The sequence below is a fragment of the Carlito syrichta genome, unplaced genomic scaffold, assembly GCF_000164805.1.
Source record: "Carlito syrichta isolate Samal-C Ts95f unplaced genomic scaffold, Tarsius_syrichta-2.0.1 Scaffold305409, whole genome shotgun sequence".
Taxonomy (NCBI): domain Eukaryota; kingdom Metazoa; phylum Chordata; class Mammalia; order Primates; family Tarsiidae; genus Carlito; species Carlito syrichta.
In genome coordinates, this window is record NW_007249505.1 from 317,531 (window position 1) to 338,461 (window position 20,931).

Genomic DNA, 20,931 nt, shown 5'->3' on the forward strand with positions numbered 1-20,931 from the left:
AAAAAAAAAAAAAAAAGAAAGAAAGAAAAAGTACTGTATACCTCACTGTTGAATATCACTACAATCACCTTCGAAATACTCCCTTGGGAAGCTATGCACACCAGCACCAGCATCTAGTAAGCCCGTCAAAGCAATTTTGGAATTCCTTTTCTAGAATGGCCATCAGAGCTGTCATCATATTATCCTTGATATCCTGAATGTCATCAAAATGTCTTCTTTTCAGTGTTTATCTTCAGGTAAAGAAAAAAGTCATTGGGGGCCAGATCAGGTGAGTAGGGAGGGTGTTCCAATATAGTCATTTGTTTAGTAGCTAAAAATTCCCTCACAGGCAGTGCTATATGAGCTGGTGCATTGTCATGATGCAAGAGCTCCTTGGGGACCATTTTTGCACACACTTTTCTCATTTCAGCTAAGATTTTCCTAAGTGTTTCTCTGTCAATGTTTTTTTTGACTCTGTGCTTCTCACAGTCAACCAACTATTTTGATGCACAATTTGACAAATTTTTGCAATGGTTTCGTTAGTTCTGTTTATTCCTGGCTGTCCTGACCTCTCTTCAGCAGTGATGCTTTATATCCCATAAGAAAAAAATGTTTAATACATTTGTACACTGCTGTTTTCTTCATGGCATTATCCCCATAAACTTGGACTAACATGTCCCTGATTTCACTTCCACCCTTGCCAAGTTTAACAAGAAATTTAATGTTTGTTTTTTGCTCTAATTCAATCTTTGACATTCTTGCTGCAGCAACTCTGATGGCTATTCCAGAAAAAGAATTCCAAAATTGCTTTGATGGGTAGACTAGGCACTAGCATAGCTTCCCAAGGGGAATACTTCAAAGGTGTCCATTGTGATATTCAGCAATGAGGTATGCAGCACTTTTTCTAGGATGAGTTCAAGAACTTAACTTCAGACCTCATACTTTATCCATATTAACTGTTAATGCAAGAACCATGGAAGACTATTAATATGTCCATTTTACTTATGGGGTAAACCAAGGAACAGTTTAGTAAGTTATCTGGGGTCACACAGCTAATGATAACTAAGGAGTTATTCACCCAAACATTTGCCCTCACAGGGGTCCACAGAGGCAACCTAGCCAGTCTGAGGACCTCTCCGTTCCCACAGCTTCTCATTTCCTGTCTCCTTGTCTGTACTTGGGCCACTTCTCCCATGGTCAGACTTAGAGCTTTGCAATCCCTGACACTGCTCCACCAACACATTCACCAGTTCCCAAGTGCTAAACTGTTCCTTGATTTACCTCATAAGTAAAATGGACATATTAATAGTCTACCCATCAAAGCAATTTTGGAATTCTTTTCTGGAATAGCCATCAGAGCTGTTGTCATGAGAATGTCGAAGATTGAATTAGAGCAACAAACAACGCTCTCCCACCAGGCACCATGGTCACCTGCTCCCACCTGTCATTTTTCTACCTTCCTGCGAGCTACGGCGCATTCTTCTGCTCTCTGCCTGTGCATCAGAACTTCATTTCTTCCTTTCTTATTCACCTCACTTGGTTCCCAAGACCACACTTCACAAATGCTCTTAGCAAAATCTCAAACATGTTTGCTCTCTCATTCCTTCATTGCATACATCTCAGAAGCCCCCACCCTTAATGGATCCAGCCTGGCAGAAATTTCCATATCCAAGCACCTGCAAACTGACTCTCATCTGCTCCAGTGGGTCATTAGAGGTTTCTCTGGTCTCTCTTCTTAAACTGCCTCTACTCCTTTCAACCTCCCACCCCTGCCCTTCTTCCTCACTTTAAAGATGAATGACCTCCCCCAGCTTTGGAGGGCTATGAGCACCTCACATCCCTAATCCCACACATAAGCTGCCGAGGTCCACACACCAACTGTCCCCCCTCCATACTTCCCTCAGCTTGCGTGTCCTACTGACATCTAGAACCGTCTACCACTGGCCTTCTTTCTTTCTCATGTATAGTCCACCTTTCTCTGACTAGGTCTTCCTCATTTGCTTTTTTAGACACTTAAGTATTTGAAACGCAGACACTGCGTTCTCACCTTCTCTGACTGCGTTGCTCTCTCCTGCTCTGATAGCTTATTAGCGCTCAGATTTCCCTGAGGTCCCAATGCTGCCCATCTCTCACTGCTTCCCTTGCCTCAGTTTCTGCAAATTTCATTCTCATCTGATTCCAGACCTGTCTCTCTAGCCATCCAGCTCCCAACAAAGCTTTCAATAACTGTCTGGAACCTCCCGGACATCAGTCCCTCCACAGGATGCCTCCTCGAAGTCCTCTCCTCCCTGGCCCCCCAGGACCAGCACACATCTGCCTTGCCACTCTGAACCATGAATATATGTTAATAATTAAGTAATGGTAATGAATTGTAAGAAAATGAAATGGACAACATATACCAAATGCAAGCCCCTGTTTTGTTGTCAGTGTATTCAGTAGACATGATGTTCCCTGTGAAATTGCTGTAGAAGTGTCTCCATTTCTGTGCTGTCTTTATATACCTCACAAGCCACTCAAGAGCTGACGTCAGTCCACAGTTCTCCTTAGAGTAAAAAGAGATAACTATTAACCCGTGAAAGGCCTAGATTTGGGGTCAGCCAGCAGCTTCTATAAAAGATCACAGAGTAAGAATTCTAGGCTTTCGGGCCATGTGGTCTCTGTCACAACTTCTCAGCTCCAATGTGACTACCCAGCTCTTCCATGGTAGCATAAAGCCTTCATAGCACACACACAAATATTCCTGTAAACTGTGTGACAAAAAGAAGGCAGGGGGTAGATTTGGCCCACAGGACAGACACAAATTGCCAGCTTCAGGCCTGGCCACCACTGAAAGTCCTCTTGACAGCCTCACTCACATCTGCTCGGCCCCTTAACTTCACCCCATCACTGCAGGAGACCGGGTGCCTTCAAAATGTGGTGATGACGTGTGACACTGTTGTGGCCCTTGCTCTCAAAAACCTTCAGAGGTCAGCACAGTCCAGCCTCACCTGCCTTACCTCCCTTGTGCTCCTGCTTATCTCTGTGTCCCCTTAGTCCCTTCAGCCTTTACCCTGTGCTTCCTGTGTTCCCCACACTTACTCATGCCAGGCTTTGCACACAGCCTCCTCTTCTGGGACCTCTCCCCCTCCTTAACTCTTACCTGTCCTCATGTAGGTCATTTGCTAAGAGAAGAGTGCTCCCACCTCTTTGTTTAGACCAGGTGCCACTGGCAGAAAAGGCCAAAGTGTTCAACCTAGGGAACTGGGAAAGGAGTGGTAATTAATTGCCCCTGGATGTAGGATCTGCTTAGATGCATATATAGAACTGGCTCATACTTGGCAGAATATCCTTCCCTCTCACTTTTTCACATTTGCAATTCAAAGAGCATATACATAGCCATTTGTATTATATAAAGTGATTATTGCATTGAATTTAGACTAGAGAAGGCATTTGGAGATAGTTTTAGTAAATTTTCTTAACCAGTCTAAAAATATTTCTGAACTGTCAACCAGAACACAGAAATCCTATATACTTGAAATTGTTTAACCTTAATTTGGACAATTTGGGAGAACATGGCACCAATCTCATCTTCATAGTTGACCAGTGATTCTCAGACCTGGTCCAGTGGCTGCAAACCATCGAGTGAGGAAGACCACAGGCTCCCAGTGCATGTGGACTTCTCGTGGTGTGGGGTAGCTGTGGCACCAGAAACCTGACTGCACTGTGCATGTGCTGGTCTCCTCATAGCTACAAGATATGTATCGACAAGATATGTTTTTAAGAAATCACATTTGAGTTGTCCTGTTAGTATTTGCAGCCTGCTGACTGGTGCCATTGTGGCCAGTACTCACTGTCAGGCTGTGGCAGGTACAAGTACAAGGAAGAAATATATGAGCAAAAATGCTGAAAAGTTCATCTGACAATGAGCTATCACCACACGCCTATTAGAATTGCCAAAACCCAGAACACTGCCAATTGCAAATGCCATAAGGATGTATAGCAACAGGAATTCTTGTTCACTGCTGATGGGAATGCAAAACGATACAGCCACTTGGCAGTTTCTTACAAAACTAAACATACTCTTACATACAGTCCAGCAATTAAATTATTGCATTACATTCTTAGGTATTTCACCCAACTACGCTGAATGCTTATATCCACACAAAAACCTGCCCACAGATGTTAATAGCAGCTATATTCATAGTTGCCAAAAACTAGAGGCAACTAAGATAGCCTTTGATAGGTGAATGGATAAACAAACTTGATTATCTGTAACAGAAAATGTTAATCAGCATTTTTTTAAATGAACAATTAATCACTGAAAAGACCTGAAAGAATTTGAGGTGCCTGCAGCCCAAGGACAGTCGGTGGCTTGTATTCGACTAACAGCTGATCAGTAATAGAGCCCAGACTGACCTGAAGCTCCTAGCCCATTTCTTCCCTTACATGTACAGTCACTAGGCATGCGCATGCCGACACACACCCAAAAGATAGACAAGAGAAGCTCTGCACCAGGATTTGGTGGTAGTCCTTGCTGACAGCATTGTGAAGCAGATCATTCATCCACACTCGGGGAAGAACAGGTGGATTTATGTAGAAACAATTTGGGAATTTTTAACTGCATTGTTCACTTTTTTTTTTCCTAGAGATGCGGTCTCACCAATTGCCCAGGCTGGTCTCGAACCCGTGGGCTGAGGCAGTCCTCTCACCTCAGCCTCCCAAAGTGCTGGGATTATAGGCGAGAGCCATCGCGCCCAGCCTGTTTACATTTTTAATGTCTGCTTCATGCCTGGCACTGTGCTCTGCTCTGTCATGTGTATTATTTAATACTCACATCAGTAAGGTGGGATAGGTGACCTCAGCTCTGTAAACTCAACTGATGCGTGACCTACAAGGTTGCATGGCATGCCAGAGCCCCAGTAAAGGACTGCACAACTGATTTAATGAAAAGCTAAGCATCATTTTCCCTCATGGGCTCTTCATTAACAGTGCCTGCATTCTCTGTTTCCTTGCGTGACATGCAGATGGTGCCAAGAGGAAACATGTGAATTAGTATATAGAAGAGATGTGTGTGACGTGTTCTAATACACATTTTTTAAATATGTAAACCCCTAAACTTATTAAAAAACATACTTGGCATGCACACAAAATCATTTAATTAATCATTAATTGAAAAACATATTGTTGAATGTATGTCTTGCTTCCTAGATCCTATAACTAATGAGTATAAGGACATGGCGTTCATGTACCATATTACCCCCACAAAGCTTTGCGATCTCTGCCAGACAGGAAGTACTTAAAGCCTGTGTGTTGACCCACTACATAAATGGGTACATCTACAATATTCAAAGACAGTGCCTGTCATGTTGAGAAAAGACATAGCAAACATCCATTGTTAGTATCTTAAAAGGTTATATATTCTCTCTGATATTATTTTCCCATTCATTTGCCTAATAGCCCTCCTTTCTGTATTGCATAAGGGCAAAGATAAATATAAGAGAGTCCAAATTAATGAGCCAGTTTGTCAGTATCAGCCAGTCTTTCCATGATTGAAGTTACAGCATGAAGTGATACAAAAGTGTGCTGTGTGTCAACACAGTGGCCTGGAACATGTTGCGTTAGCATCATTCATTGATTCTTTTTCATATTGATAAATTAGAATTATGTTAAACATTTAAAACCACTTATTTAACAGACACGTGGAGATCTAACAAATACAAATATGTCAAACACATAGCATAAAATTAAATTATTGATTTTTAAATGACAGCAATCACAAGATAGAGTAATCTTGCTAAAAATGAAACCAGTCATAGATTGGGGAACGGGGAGCTTTCCAATAAAAAGCCTCTTGCCAGTGTTCTATCAGTTAAGTTTTAATGTTTGTATGGTTTGACCAGTTTGAACAATTTCTCATACTTGATGATTTAATCAGCTTGAACTACATCTCAAGCTTGGCTCTTACGGCCTGATTTCATGTGCAGCGTTGACAAATGACTCTCCCTTCTGCTGGCCACTGCCTGACCTTGTCATAAATACCAGTGGCTGAATGAGGCTGCTTCCAGCAGATCCAGCAGCTGTGTCTTGTGGCTGGTGTTTTGGTCATACATTTTACCACATCTTACACATATGTCTAGTCATGTGTTCCGCTGTGTCTTGCAGAGCTGCAGAAATTGGAGGGCAGCAGTGGACTTGTGTGGACGCCTCCTCACAGCCCATGGCCAGGGCTATGGCAAGAGTGGGCTGCCCACCAGCCATACGACAGACTCACTGCAGGTGAGGACACCTTTTTGTAGCTATATTTTTATTTTGGCTTATCATAATTTGAGGACATGGATGGGAACATGACCTTCCATGCCAATGAGAACAATTTGAGGCTGTGTATGGTGGCGCATACCAGTAATCCCATCACTTTGGGAGACTGAGGCGAGAGGATTGCCTGAGCCCAGGAGTTCATTACCAGCCTGGGCAACATGGCTTTGCATACACTCTCCTCTTCCAGGACTCTCCCAGGACCAAACAGATCACCAGATTCTCCAAAACTGTGAAGAGCTTCTGAATGGAGTCTCCCTGAGGAGACCTGATGGCTTAGTTATTTCTAGCAGACTCATTTTTCTTCAGTCTCCTCCCCCAAGAGTTGACTGTGTACAAGGGAGACAAGAAGAGCAGCTCTAACCTGAGATGTCCCTCCTTCCTCCTCACCCCGCCATCCTTTGGTTTGCTAAATCATAGGTTATTTTTCTTTCATTTCTCACAAACCCATCACCACCCCAATTCGGGCCCTCACTGGAAGGTGACTTTAGCCAACTGTGTGAAGTTACTTAAAGTCTTGTATTCACATTCATTCAATAAACTTCTGCCATCTCACTTTCCTTCTCAAAAACTGTGCCAGTAATGGGTGTCTGTATTCATAGCTACCCGGGAGGCCGAGGCAGGAGGATCTCTTGAGACCAGGAACTCTGAGCTGTAGTGAGCTATGCCAAGTTCTAAGTTCCCCATCAGTATAATGACCTCCAGGGAGAGAGGGACTACCAGTCTGCCTGTGGAGGATGAACCAGCCCAGGTCAGAAACAGCACTAGTCAAAAACTGAGTAGCTTTCTGTTGCCCAATAAGTTACATGTAATATTATACAAACCTTCCAAATCATGGCTGTAACACAAAGGCAGAGTGAACAGAGCATTAGACTCAACTTGATACCCATCCATATGCATTACCTCACATATTTATCAGTGTTGTGTATGTGTAATGAGAACACCTAAAATCTACTCCTCAATTTCCAAGTATGTAGTACATTGGACTCAAACTCTTAGGCTCAAAGAATCTGGACTACAGGTGCAGCCACCACACCTGGCTTCAAGAGTATTTTTATAAACGTGATTATGCAAATATGCAAAGATAAAAATTTAGGTTGAACCTTTGTAAGATATTAAAAACCAACTTCTGAGCCAAGTTCATAAGGAATAGAAATATCTGAACTTGATATGTATGGATAACCTATTGTTTCCATTGTATGTTGTATTTTTAGCTTTGGTTTGTGCGGCTGGCGCTCCTGGTGAAGTTGGGCCTTTTCCAAAATGCCGAAATGGAATTTGAACCCTTTGGAAATCTTGATCAGCCAGATCTTTATTATGAATACTACCCTCATGTGTATCCTGGGCGTAGGGGTAAGGAATGGTATTTAATATTTGCAAATTTTATGTATTTTGCTCTGCTTTATTTAGGCATAATTAGGTATCCCTAGTTTTCCTTATTTATCCAGTCAAATAAGACAAATCAAATAAGTAGCTAGCAAAAACGCTTGATGTTCAGAATGAACTTGCTCAGTTGTATAAACACACTGACCTAGAAGTATTCCCTGATACATTCATTTGTTCGTTTAACAACCATGTGTCAACCACCTGCTGTGTCAAAGCAGCATGATTTGGTGTAGGCGCTTGGTGGTAGACTCTGAACCATGCTCACAGTGAAAAGTAATTTTATGTTATGACCTAGTACATATATGCACACATGGAAATGAAACAAAAGCATTCAACACTCATCCTTACCACTTGGCACACACTATGATATTTTCTATTAGTCTCTATTCTGATTTAATTTATTTTAAAAGTCTGGTTATGGGGCGCGCGCCGTGGGCAGGGGATTCAAACGTTCGGACCTGGGTCTCAAGGCTTGCCGCGGGGTCCAAAGGGCCGGGCAGTTCTCGAGGCCCCGGTGGCCGTGAGCTTGTGTGCAGGGAGGACCTCAGACGCCCAGGCAGCTGGTCCCTGGGGAGGGGAGATGGCATTCTCGACCACAGTCCCCCAGAGGAAGCGGGTCAAGCGGAAGGCTCCCCGCAGCTTTCTCAAGCGGGTCTTCCAGCGACAGAAGCCTCACTTCCGTCTGGAGAAGAGTGGCGACTTGCTGGTCCATCTGAACTACCTGCTGTTTGTTCATCGATTAGCAGAAGAATCCAGGACAAATGCTTGTGAGAATAAGTGTGGATCATTAATAAGGAGCATATATTGACTGCAGCGAAGATAATTCTAAAGAAGAGCAGAGGTTAGAAGTCAAAGAACACATTCTTGAAAATTCTGTGATGTATTATTTTCGGTGGTAACAACTCATAAAGGCATTTTTACATATCAGTTAATATTATGGATTATTAAAATATTGACTAGTTCAAAAAAAAAAAAAAAATCTGGTTATGACCCCCACTGGGTCACAGTCACAATCACTGGAAAGCACTGGGTTCTAAGAGAGTAGCAAGAAAGAAGTGAGGGAGAGAAAGGGAGGGCCATGGAAAGCCTCCTGTGGCCCTGGTAGGCTTGAAGAGGAATGTACATCACCTGGTAGAGAACACTTGGAACCTCTCACATGTTCATATTAAATAGAAAGCAGTCTTGGCAGGAGTATATCTTGAGAAGAAGTGTGGACACAGATACGGAAAGCCTGGCCTCTACATTCGGACTTCCCATCACATCACAGTCACCTCATTGACTCCTGTAGCTTTGGGCAAGTCATTTAATGTCTCTGTGCCCTAGTATCCTTACAGTTAAAACAGAGATGATCATCCTACTTGCTTTCTGTGGTGTCATGAAGATTAAAAGATGTCTTATATGCAAGTTACTTAACAGTGGCTGACATGTAGTAATGACCACATTTGCTATTTTTCCTGTTCTATTCTGAATTCATTGGTAGCACATGTTCATTTCTAAAACTGCCCCTTTTTTGGTAAAATCAACTGGTTAGCATTTGTTGGATACAACAGTGGATCTACAAAGGATGGTCCTAATTGACAGGAAACTTAGAGCCTAATTGGAGGTAGAAAATATTTTAAACTAACATACAAGGCTGGGCTCGGTGGCTCAGCCTATAATTCCAGCACTTTGGGAGGCCAAGGCAAGTGGATTGCCTGAGCCTGTGGGTTAGAGACCAGCCTGGGCAACTTGGCAAGACCTTGTCTCTACAATAAATTTTAAATAATTAGCCGAGCATGGAAACATGTGCCTGTAGTTCTGGTTACTTGGAAGACTGAAGCACATGGATCGCTGGAGCCCAGCAGGTCAACACTGTGGTGACCGTGAGCGTGCCACTGCACTCCAGCCTGGGTGACAGAGTGAGACTCCAACTCAAATAATAATATTAATAATAATAATAATAACAACAACATGCAGGAGATTACAAAGACCTGCTTAATAATAAACATAATAATTGTTATAGAAGTTTCAGAAAGTGTAAATCAGCATTCTGTTTAACTTGGATGGTATCGATAGTTAAATAGATGAACCAAGAAGGCTGGAAGTAAAACCAAATCTTCCACTTCTTTTTGTGCTGTTTTTTGCCAACTCAGGTTCTTTGGAGGAGATATAGGAGAGGACAGAAGAATTGGCTCTCTCTGTTCTCCAGGCTTGATCTTTTATCATCTTTGCCTTTCACAAAATGGATTGGTGGGAATGAGTCTGAGTTATCCTAGAATTGAAAAGGCTTTTTATTATTTTTAGTATGAGGAGTTTCTCACCTTTAGCCTCACTAGTATTAAAAGTGTTTCTTCCTTCTGACTTGGAATTTACCACTTGTCAAAAAGAAAGAAAAAGTGGAAAAGGTAAATGTTTAATACCTAAAATAGGGCATACATCTAAGAGACTGTCTTGACTAGGCTGGCTTGACTTAGTGGACATGAACCAGCCAAGCTGGGTAGACTCAGAGTCAGGAGGGACCAACAACACCACGGTCATCCATGGGCATAAAATTCTGGTGTCATCTGCAGACATAGGACTCCACTGCCACCAACAGACATAGGACTCCCTGCTATCCACCAACATACCCTCTAGCCCCTAATTTGTGACACTTCTTATTCACCTTGTGCGCTGTCTAGTCCTGCTATCCTTCCACATGACTGGGGGAAGCAGACAGAAGTCAGGACCCACGTGAAGGAGAGTGTTCAGACGTTCGACCCTGTCTTCCTTGGCGTAACCAACAAGTAGAAGAAGTGGGGTCATAGTTCAGGGCCTTTTTGAAGGGCCCTCTCTGGCATCACTAGCCAAGCAGGTCTTCCCTCCCCAGGAATCTGGCTGGCACTGTCATACATCAGGTAAACTTACTTGAGATATTTCTTGTACACTTCAGTCAGGAAGCCACAAGGAGTGTCAAGAGTACTGTCACTGAGGAGCACGGTTTTCTCAGTCCTCTGTCTCCATGAGTAAGTCTCATCTACGTCCCTCCTAAAAAGTCATTCATCCACTTTGATTCCCACATCCTCCCATGCAGCCACCTCTGTTATTCTAGGGATACTTTTCTATCATGTCAATTAACTGGGCTCCCTGCTTCTGTCATGTTCCTTTCTCTTCTCCACTCTGTAGCTATTTAAGGGTCATCCATCCATTCCATATGAATCCACAAACAAACTTCCACCCCCAAAAGAGAAAGGAGTCTGTCACCTAATGGTTGTGATGAAAAGATGGACTGGGAGGTTTGGAATGTTTCTGTTTAATCAGTTATGCCTGGTAGCTTTCATAGTCAAGGGATGGCTAGTCTTGTGTTTCTTATAAGGAACACCTATGTCTTTCTTCAGTATTAAACTATTTCTTCCCATTCTGCCTTACCATAGCCCAAGTTTTTCCTCTGGCCTTGCCCTTTCCACTTTCTTCGCACTCCCAGGCAGAGGCTGGGCCCATGTCTGCAGGACTCTGCCTGGGCCTGGGACTTGGCAGCTGATTCTGATGTGCATTTTGTCTGCTGCTAACAGAAAACTCAGAAGCACGCAGGCCCATTTCTTACTGGCTCTGAGCCGCCAGAGGCCCTAAAGCGCATGGCTGCATGAAATGCTCTGGTTTCTTTCCTTATTGAGGTCCCTGTGAATTATAGATTCATGATGACTGTTCATAAGTCGGCTGCTTCTGATGTCATGACAGGTGTTTTAAGAATGAGTAAGACTAAAAAGCAGCTGTTTTCTGCAGTGGCCACAGAAAAATCTCCAGCTCCCATTGAGCTCTCCCTTTACCATCCTGAATACCTATCGTCACTTTATATATCCAATTTTATAATACACTGAAGACTCTGCTTTACTGTTTACCCATCTTTAAGAAGAGAAGTTTGATGGTAATGACAATGAGCTTCCTTTAAGATAAGGAATAAAAACCCATAGGTTCAAGTAGAAAACTACCTGTCGTCCTTCTTTTTCACTTTGAGGACATTTTTGCCTAGGATGTGCAGTGTAGCTTAAAAAGTGTACTTGCGATTCTGCCTGAAATTAAATTGCAATGGGATATGGATAAAGAGAAGATAGTAGCCATGCATCATTAAGCAGCTAATTTAAATTATAAAATAGACATAAATCATACATATAGTTAAGCTAAAGTATATTAACATTCATCCACAATAATATGCTGAATGTTTACTCATTTTTCATCTCATTTTGTGGTGTAACAAGCATAAATGTAAGATTTTGATTCATTCGTTTCATTTTAGCTTGCAATATATAAGCAAAGCAGTTGTTTAAATGTGCTTTAAAAAGGAGGCTATAATGATATAAACAAATAACTTTTATGAATGAGTTTTAATATATTCTATTTAAATATTGAGCATAATTTTTACCCATTCAGAATATTCATAACATGATGAATGAGTTATATGTAAAAATCAAAGTTTTGTTGTTGCTTTTTTAAAATTTCATCCAAGAAAGGAACAGTATTATGGTTAACATATTTATCTGACATTTCTAGCAATTTCAGTCAATTACTTTCAGCTGCCTGCAAAGGACAGTTAGACTTGTCTCCTGACACTTAGCACTGTGTTTTAATAGGTTGTTTGGAACTTTCCCTCCTATTCACAGGAAGACTGATGAGAAAAGTGAGCATGCACCCCCCATACCTGCAGTCTAAGCAGTGGGGCCCACAAAGCCACAAGAAGCCCAAGTAGCATCAACTCTGACCTGGGTGCCCCTCTCTTTATTTTCTTTTCCTTTCTCATTCCTCAATCTCTATCCCCTTTTTCCTCTGTTCTTCTTCCACTCCATTCATTGCTTCTTCCCTTCTCATGCTATATATCCATCCCTAGCACTCAGGACCCAGGAGGTCATATTAGAAGCTGCTTGCACCAATATAGTGGGTTGAAGGAGGTAATTGAAAGTTCAGATTTGATACTTAGAAACCAACTCTTTTGACCGGTGCCATGGCTCACGCCTATAATCCCAGCACTCTGGGAGGTGGAGGCGAGAGGATTTCCTGAGTCCAGTGGTTCGAGACCAGCCTGGGCAACTTGGTGAGCCCTCATATCTACAATAAATCCAGAAAAAATTAGCCAGACATGGTCGTGCATACCTGTAGTTTCAGCTACTTGGAAGGCTAAGGCAGAAGGATCGCCTGAACCCAGCAGGTCGAGGCTGCGATGGCCATGAATGTGTCACTTCACTCCAGCCTGGGCAGCAGAGTGAGACTCCAACTCAAAAAAACCCAACTCTTTTCATTAACTGGAAGTCCCCTGTGTTCCTACAGGACTCAAAGACTGTGCAGCTGTAGTTTCCTTAGACTGGACATGGTAGAGTTAAACTTGGCAAGTGAACTTTTCTATCTAGAATTGTCATACAGCTTCAGGAAATTCAGAGGATTGATATTGGTCATGCTGGTAGAAGATGTCAAAGCAACAAGAATAAAAATGGTTTGCAGAAAACTTACTCTTAGCCACTGAACTTCAGATACATAGTGATACGATGTATCATATATCTCCAGGGACAAAGAAAAATATAAGTATGGCTTAAAGTTGCCTTTCTTATCTGTATTTTTTATTTTGAAATGGAAGTCCCCTATCTCTGAATTCTAATGATAGTTATACTTGAGTGTTCTTTACAGTAACCTCATAGAGTGCCACCATTGTTTCTGAATTGAGTGATTTGTGCATAGTCAGATACTGATTTTTCTTTGTTGCTCACATCTATTTACTAACTTTTACTATTTTATTCGCTTTTTAATTTAAGCTGTTAACTGTTATTCTAACCTACCATTCTGTTCCTTATGAGAGACTTTGTTTTGGTATACTCCCTGGATGAATCTACTCTTTGCTCAACAAAAATGGAAATTTTAAAAAATACAAACATTAAACACTCAGACAAATAACAAGTATTCACATTTTTTCATATTTTCTTGAGACCTTTTTTGTAATAAATGAAGGTATCCATTACTGATCCAGCCTGTGAAGCTCTTCCGCACTTTGATCCCCTCCTAGAGCAGTCACAATTGTGAATGTGCTGTGTGTTCTTCTAAATCATGTTTCTACATATTTACTTCATGCACCCACATGTACATACACACAGAGAAATACATATATCTAGAGAGAGGTTGTCTTATGTGCTTTTTGAATGTACATCATGAGCACATCTTTCTTCGTTTTGCCTTTTTTTCCACTTAATATTATTCATGTCCATCTGTATCCTTAAGGATGAACAATTAGGATCTTTCCAATTTTTGGCTATTGTGAACAGTGTTGTGCAATTCTCTTTATGTCCATGTTCAAGAGTTTCTCTAAAGCATAAATTAGAAGTGATATTGTGAGGTCTCATGGAGTTTGCATTTTCAGTTTTATAAGAAACAACCCAATTGCTTTACAAAGTAGCTGTGCTAATTTTCACTCCCAAAAACCGTGCATGAGATCTTCTGTCTCTTCTTTTATGTATCACTAAGTACTGTCACATTTTCACCTGGTGGATCTGAAATTTTGCCTCTTGTCTCAACTTATATCTTTCTGATTTCTGCCAAGTAAGTATATGTCTTTTGTTGCTGGAGTTCCTCATCAGGGACTCACTTTTTCATAATCTTGGCCTGTGCTGCTTTTGGGTTATTTTTGTTATAGATTTGTTGAGTTTCTTTCTGTATTCTAAGAGTTTAATCCTTTGTCTGTTATGTTTCTTGGAAATACTTCTCCCATTCTGAGAAATATTATTTTCAACCCTGAAAACAATTTTAATTTTAAAAAATGTTTAAGAACCTTTTTTGTTTGCAATGTAATACATTTTAGGAGTATCTTCTTGTTTCACATACTATTATATCAGGCTTCATAAATGTAAACTTATCATGCCTTTATCATTGCCAAGTAGGTTGAGACAAGTAAAACACCTATCAGACAGCTTTCTGAAGCATTTTTCGAATGAGCTACCACACACTATTGCTTAGACCATCCACTGGGTATGGAGATAGCCCTGGGAGATGCAGGGTTAGAAAAAGTCTGTGCGGTAGATGACATGCTCCTTTTCACCTGGAGCTTCAGAGAGCTTTGAGGCAGCCTTGGAAAATCCCCTGTGCGTGCATGTCAAAAACACTCTCCTGGGTTCACCCTTGAGGCCCTAAGCCACCTTCTGCTGCAGCTGTCTTGAATGGGAGTGAAATGGGTAGTCGGCTTAATGTGTCCTCCTCCATCTTCACCCACAGAATCTTTGCCCTGAAGACAATCACTGTAACCTCCCCACGCCTCAGCTATCCACTCTCACTGTTGCCTCAAAATCTGCCGGGAGCATCCAGCCCTCCCTAGCAACCTCCTGTCATCCATCCCAGGGCAAGAAGAAGGTGTCAAGGTCATCAGGGGCCTTTTCCAGTAACAGAAGCTTTGATCTGTTTGGCTTAAATGTTGACAACCTCAGAATTACTCTTCATTTTAGGGCTTTGCAATCCCTTTCCAAAATCCTACATAGTTTCTCTTTGGAGAGCCATTCTTCATATGCCTGTACTGGCCTTCTTTCTTTAACTTTCTTTTAATTAGTTTTTTTTAATTTTGTAATTACTACACTGAAACAAATTGTTTCTCCCACTATAGGGTTTGCATTCCTGAGAAGTGTTAACAGGGATTATATCCATGAATAATATTACCAGATTATTCATGGAATTTTTTATTAACATCTTGCATTGATGTGGTTCATTTGTTACAATTGATAAACTAATATTGATACAACATTATTAACAAATGTTTGTGGTTTACACTTGGGTTCACTCTTTATGTTGTACATGTTCAGAAAACGAAATGTCCGTTCCTAACAAGGTTAATTTCATCATCTCTAGGACTGTTAACATTTTCTGGACCCCCCCCACCGTCTTTTTTAATCTGGCGTTTGGAATTCTCCCTCCTGTTTCAGAGAAAGATTCATGATGACAGTGAGCATGTTAAATGTATATAATGCTTTGAGTTTGTAAAGCACTACTCTGCATTATATTGTTCACTTCAACTGTCCATGCAATTGGAGGAAAAATATGATGCCAGAAGATCTTCCTTTTGAAATAGATCATATTTGATTATATTCAATATGTGGTGTAAGAAATGCAGTACTTCCTCTAATACTAAATTCAGATCTTTGTGTTTAAGTTGTTAGAGCAATAATGATTTAATATGAAATCATATTCCAAAACTGAATCTTTATGGATGACCATCAAGTCAAACTGGAATTTCTGGGGCAAACACTTAAACTAGTTGGATGCTAAATCTCTCTCTGCTCCTCCATCAGCTGTCTACTCCTCTGTGTAAGCTAAGGCAAACTGTCATTGAGTCTTTAGTCCTTTTCTGTCCTCCAGAATTATGAAATTTTTCACATTTCTAGTTCTCAAATTAACTTCTAAAACTTTATCAACATCTAACCACACATGATAAATCGGAATTAAATATTTAGTATTTTTCAAACGTCTGGTTTTATTTTTCATGACAAAATTAGCTCACCTTACAGAGTTATCATGTTCTGCTTAAGTTAGATGTCCAGTGTACATTACTTAATGCCAGAACTCTCAAGCATTTTTGCTAGATGCATTCTTACTGCTTTACTCATTTGGAGAAGGCTCATTAGTTAATCTTACTGATTTTCACTTTGCTCACCATTTTTTATGAACTTTGGCATTTCCTGTCTTTTCTTAGAACAAACTATTAAAGATATAGAAATTTTCAGTTTTAGGTTCCATTTCTACCAGGAGAAAAGAAGGCCTTTTCTTAACCTGTCTTGCACAATAAATTTTGCAGTGATACAGGCCTTTGCCAATCTATGAGCTGTAACCCATCATGCCTGGGTAGGACATGTTTGTGTCAGGCTCATCATACAGAGGCCGTGTGACCCAGTCCTGAGTCTATCTCCATACTTTGGGGCTCTGAAAACTTTACTTGAATGAATCATTTAAATAATAAATATTCAGTCTAGGGGTTTTTTTCCTCTCAAGATTTTCTTGGTGTTTTTTTAAATTTACAATGGAGCATTAAAGATAACTTGTTGAGGGTTGTGAGTGTGGCACTATGTTCTTGGTCAGGCACACACATAAACTGAGCAGCAAAAAGAGGGAACCAAAGGCACAGCTTGTCCACAGGCTGCTGGTCAAAGTCAAAACAGGGAAGGATACATCCAGACAGGCAGATACAGAGGGAAGTTGCCAAGGGAAAGAAATACAAAGCAGCAATCCCAGCCAACTGTCCTCATGACTTGAGAATGAGATACAAATGCCGAGGTAAACTTCTGAGTTTGTGCCTTTGAAGAAAAACTAAAGTTTTTAAAGTTGGGCAAAGGGAATGTTGGGACCCTTTCAGCAAGTTGTCTGTGCCAGGCAGCACCGGCATCCATGTGTCATTGTGTTGGCAGCCTGGCCACATCTGGGTCTTCCAGTCCTAGTTTGTAAGTGACATAGGAAGCTCCAGAGAGGATGTGACCCACCCAGCACAAACAGCCAGTAAGTGGTGGTAGAAAGTAGCATACTCCACTGGAATCTGAGATGTCCCCCGCTTCTCTTTCCCTTCATTTCTCACTGCCCAGCACTGAGACCCAGGTAAGTCCTGGCACATTTCCCCCATTCTATAGTGGCAGTATGGATTGTCAGCACAACAAGGGACTATCTAAAATAAATTTTGTAGGAGTATTTTCATTTAATGTTTTCTAAATGATTAATGAGAACACTTCAGTATTTATACCAACCTAGATTTTGGCAGGTCATGACTATACATGGGAATCTTCCAGAAAAACAGATGTACTAGGAATTATTTTTCCTTACAGATTGTAAACTAGCCTTTTTTTTTTTCCCTTCCGAGGCATTTTCTCCCTGCAGGAGAGAGACAGGCCTCAGGGCTGGTGTGGAAGCCTTGCATATTTTATCTCATTTGACAACTACCTTCAGCATGAAGGATTTCACTGAGATTCCTAGTCTAGCTCTTCGAAGACAAAGGCTGAGCTTAGCAATCGAGAGAATCGGTTTTAAAGACACTTTTATGTGCATTTAAGACAAAGTCTGAATTATTTCAAAGCAGCTTCTGCATGCATTTTGTTGGAAAGGGGACCATGTTGTATGTTCATTATGTATGTTCAGTGCCTAGTCTTGTGCTCAGCACTTAAAACATGCTGAGTAATGTCTGCCAATTACGTGAACATCCTCACCTAGAATTAATAGAGAGCATTTCTCCAGCTGTTTCTGATTCTTGTTTTAATTCTGTAAACCACATATTTTTTCTAGGAAGGACTGTTTTCTTTCTGACTTTATTTCCTTCATTTTTCTCTGTCATTTGAGGCTGTGTATGTGTTTTCCTTTTGATTTTTTTTTTTTTTTTAAGATTTTTAACCTATACAAGATCTTTTCAATGAGACAAGATTACCAGTAGGGATCCTTTTTCTACTTCAGTCTTTGCTTTGTTCCAAGGATTTCTAAGAAAGGCACAAATAACAACAAGGTGTTTAAGGAAGGTACTGGCCCTGGCTCCTTGTCACTGTCATCTTTCTTTGTTCTTGTGTCTGCCTGGGGAGGGTCCAGTTGTCCAGATTCCAGTTGAGGGCAGCATGTGGGGAGTCATTGGCTGCTGGGTGCCATCCCAAGGCTGGGAGGGACACTTGGGGGATACTGCCAGAAGCTTTCAGCTGACAGTCTCTGCATAGCCACTGCAGAGGGGCTGAGTGGTTGTGTGTTGGCAGATTTTGATGAGTTGGAACTAGGAAATGTTTGTTGACTTAATAAGCGACTGTAAACATGGAGAGAAGAGAGTGTGAGGGAATAGTGCCATCATAATGAGGACACAGCCATACTTTTTGTGCCACAGAACCCTAGGCAGTTTCCTTTAGGCTTTGGTTTCTACCTGGACCGAAGGACTGGACAGTGGAGCAGAAAGATCCATTTCCCCCTCCATGAGAACAAGGATACTGAGGAGTTCCTTAGAGTTATTGTGAACTGGTTAACTGTTGTGATGGGGGATGGCTCATTAACATCTTAAAAAATAGCACGTTAACATTTTCTTTCTTTTTAAAAAACATGTTAAAATTTAATTTTGAAAGCACTTTGCTACATTAGTATTACTTTTATTTGTGATTTATATAACAAGTCCCCCCAATTCAAGGAAGATATGAGTAAATTTTATTCTCAAAAGCATCCTCTTTAACCTCCAAGAAAACAGTAGCAATAGGAGCTTCTTGGTGTGTGTAAGATTCAAAAGAGCCAAGAAATTATGTTTGCTGGAAGGAGAAGATTCTGATCACAGTTCATCCACCTGCTCCCAGTGCAGTGCAGGGACTGGATGCAAGCGGGGGTCCCAGTATGTGGTCCCGAAGGCTCATGCTGCCCTCAATAAAAAAGGTCAGGTAGAATTTCTTCACTCTCCTTTCTGCCCCCAGGTAGTCTTTAGATGCCTATGTGATTATTTAAAGGGTGGGCACTAGCAAGGAAATAATAGATAACTAAGGAGGGATATTTTTTTGCATGATATGTTATGAATACACTATATAATACTAATTGCTATTTAATTTGATCCTAATGAACTTAGATGTGCATTTTGAGACATGTTTATAAAAATGTAAGTGTTATTGCGTGATAACCTTTGAGTTAGTGACTTATAATTTCATATCAATACGGTAATGTTTTAGAGCAGTGCTTCTCAATATTCAGTGTGCATACTAGTCACCTGGTATCTTGCCAAGTGCAGATTCTGATGCAGTAGATCTGGGAGGGACCTGAGATTTTGCATCTCTAACAAGATCACAGAAGATAAAAACATAGCCAGTCAAAGGACCACTTTGAGGAACATAGTTTTTACGCTCACCTTGTATGTACAACTGTTTTCCAAAATTTATTGATATCTAATTTTACCAGCTCTCATATGCAGTTAACTAAAATAACTTTCTTTTAGCCTGCTTTTGGCTTTAAGCTAAAAATAAATATTTCATTCAAAGCTATGAACTTTGAAGCTACATATACCATATAGAAAATGACATTTTTATAAGGCAGACCACTTTTCTATGGTTTAACTATACAAACAAACCACATGCTCTAACCAATTGTATTCTGAAAGTTCATTACAAATTAGTTGGAAAGTAGTTTTCATAGAATTCAGCTTATACCTAGTTAGGCCCTTAGCCCACAAAAGCCTATTTAACCATTAAGAGTACCTCAAATAGAGTATTAATATTATTACTCTTTCAACTACAGCTGGTCACTATATTTAATATTTCTGAGAAAAAAATATTTAGGTTCCAATCTGACATCCCAAGAACACAGTTCTTCTCCACTGCACCCCCAAATGGAATGGATCTGATTTTATCTTTTTCATGTGACCATCCACATATCTCAACCATGCTCATTGAAGACTCCATTTTTTTCATTCTATACTTTGGGGACACTGTATTTATTGTATACTAAATTTTATATGCAGTTTGGTTTATCTTCTCTTATGTTATTATTAAAGTACATAGTTTACACCAGGGGTTCCCTCTGTTTATAGTATTCTTTTATTCATGATACTACAATGTCATGTGTCCACTGTAGTATCATAGAGAATAGCTTTACTGCCCTAAAATTCCTCAATGCTCCATATATTAAATCCCCTCACCACCACCCCTGGTAACCTCGCTGATCTTTTTATTGTCTCTACAGTTTTGTCTTTTCCAGAAGATCATATAATTGGAATAATATAACATATAGTCTTATCAGACTGGCTACTGTCATGAAGGATATTCACTTATGGTTCCACCATATCTTTTTCTCATTTGATAGTACATTTGTTATCACTGAATAATATTGTATGGATATACCACAGCATATTTATCTATTCATCTATCGAGGATGATTTTGGTTGCTTTCCATTTTTGGCAATTACAAATAAAGTTGCTATAAGCATTCTTATGCACGTTTTTGTATAGACATCATTTTCATATCTTTTGGATAAATACCTATGATTGTGACTGCTGGATCTTACTTTTTTTTTTTTTTTTTTTTTTTAGACAGTCAAACACAGATTCCATTCACAGCTTTTCTCCTTTTAAGCACAGTTATTATTTGATATTCACTTGTAACACTGGCTTAAGTCCTATGCAAAAATTTCTGGGGGATGGGGTAGAGGGAAGAGTTGAGATGAAGACAGCGAATTCATTGTGCTAATAAAAGAAACTCAAATTATATAGAATAATATGAGATAAAACTTGCTATTCTTACTAATTACTTCTGAGACCTCTATTCTCAAACTCTTGAATATTATCTTTCCCATAAGATATAAAGTGGCCCTTTCACGCCCTC

The 20,931-nt window shown here is 40.5% G+C and overlaps 1 protein-coding gene and 1 pseudogene across 1 annotated transcript in view; both read left to right on the forward strand.

Annotated features, from left to right (window-relative positions):
* The window catches only part of TRAPPC12 (trafficking protein particle complex 12), a 102,172-nt gene that overhangs the window by 36,971 nt on the left and 44,270 nt on the right, over positions 1-20,931 (forward strand). The window contains exons 4-5 of the mRNA XM_008061662.1: positions 6,121-6,234; positions 7,485-7,623. Of these exons, the coding sequence (XP_008059853.1) occupies positions 6,121-6,234; positions 7,485-7,623 (253 nt within the window). The remainder of the gene's footprint in view (positions 1-6,120; positions 6,235-7,484; positions 7,624-20,931) is intronic.
* Positions 8,237-8,502, forward strand: LOC103264002 (annotated as a pseudogene).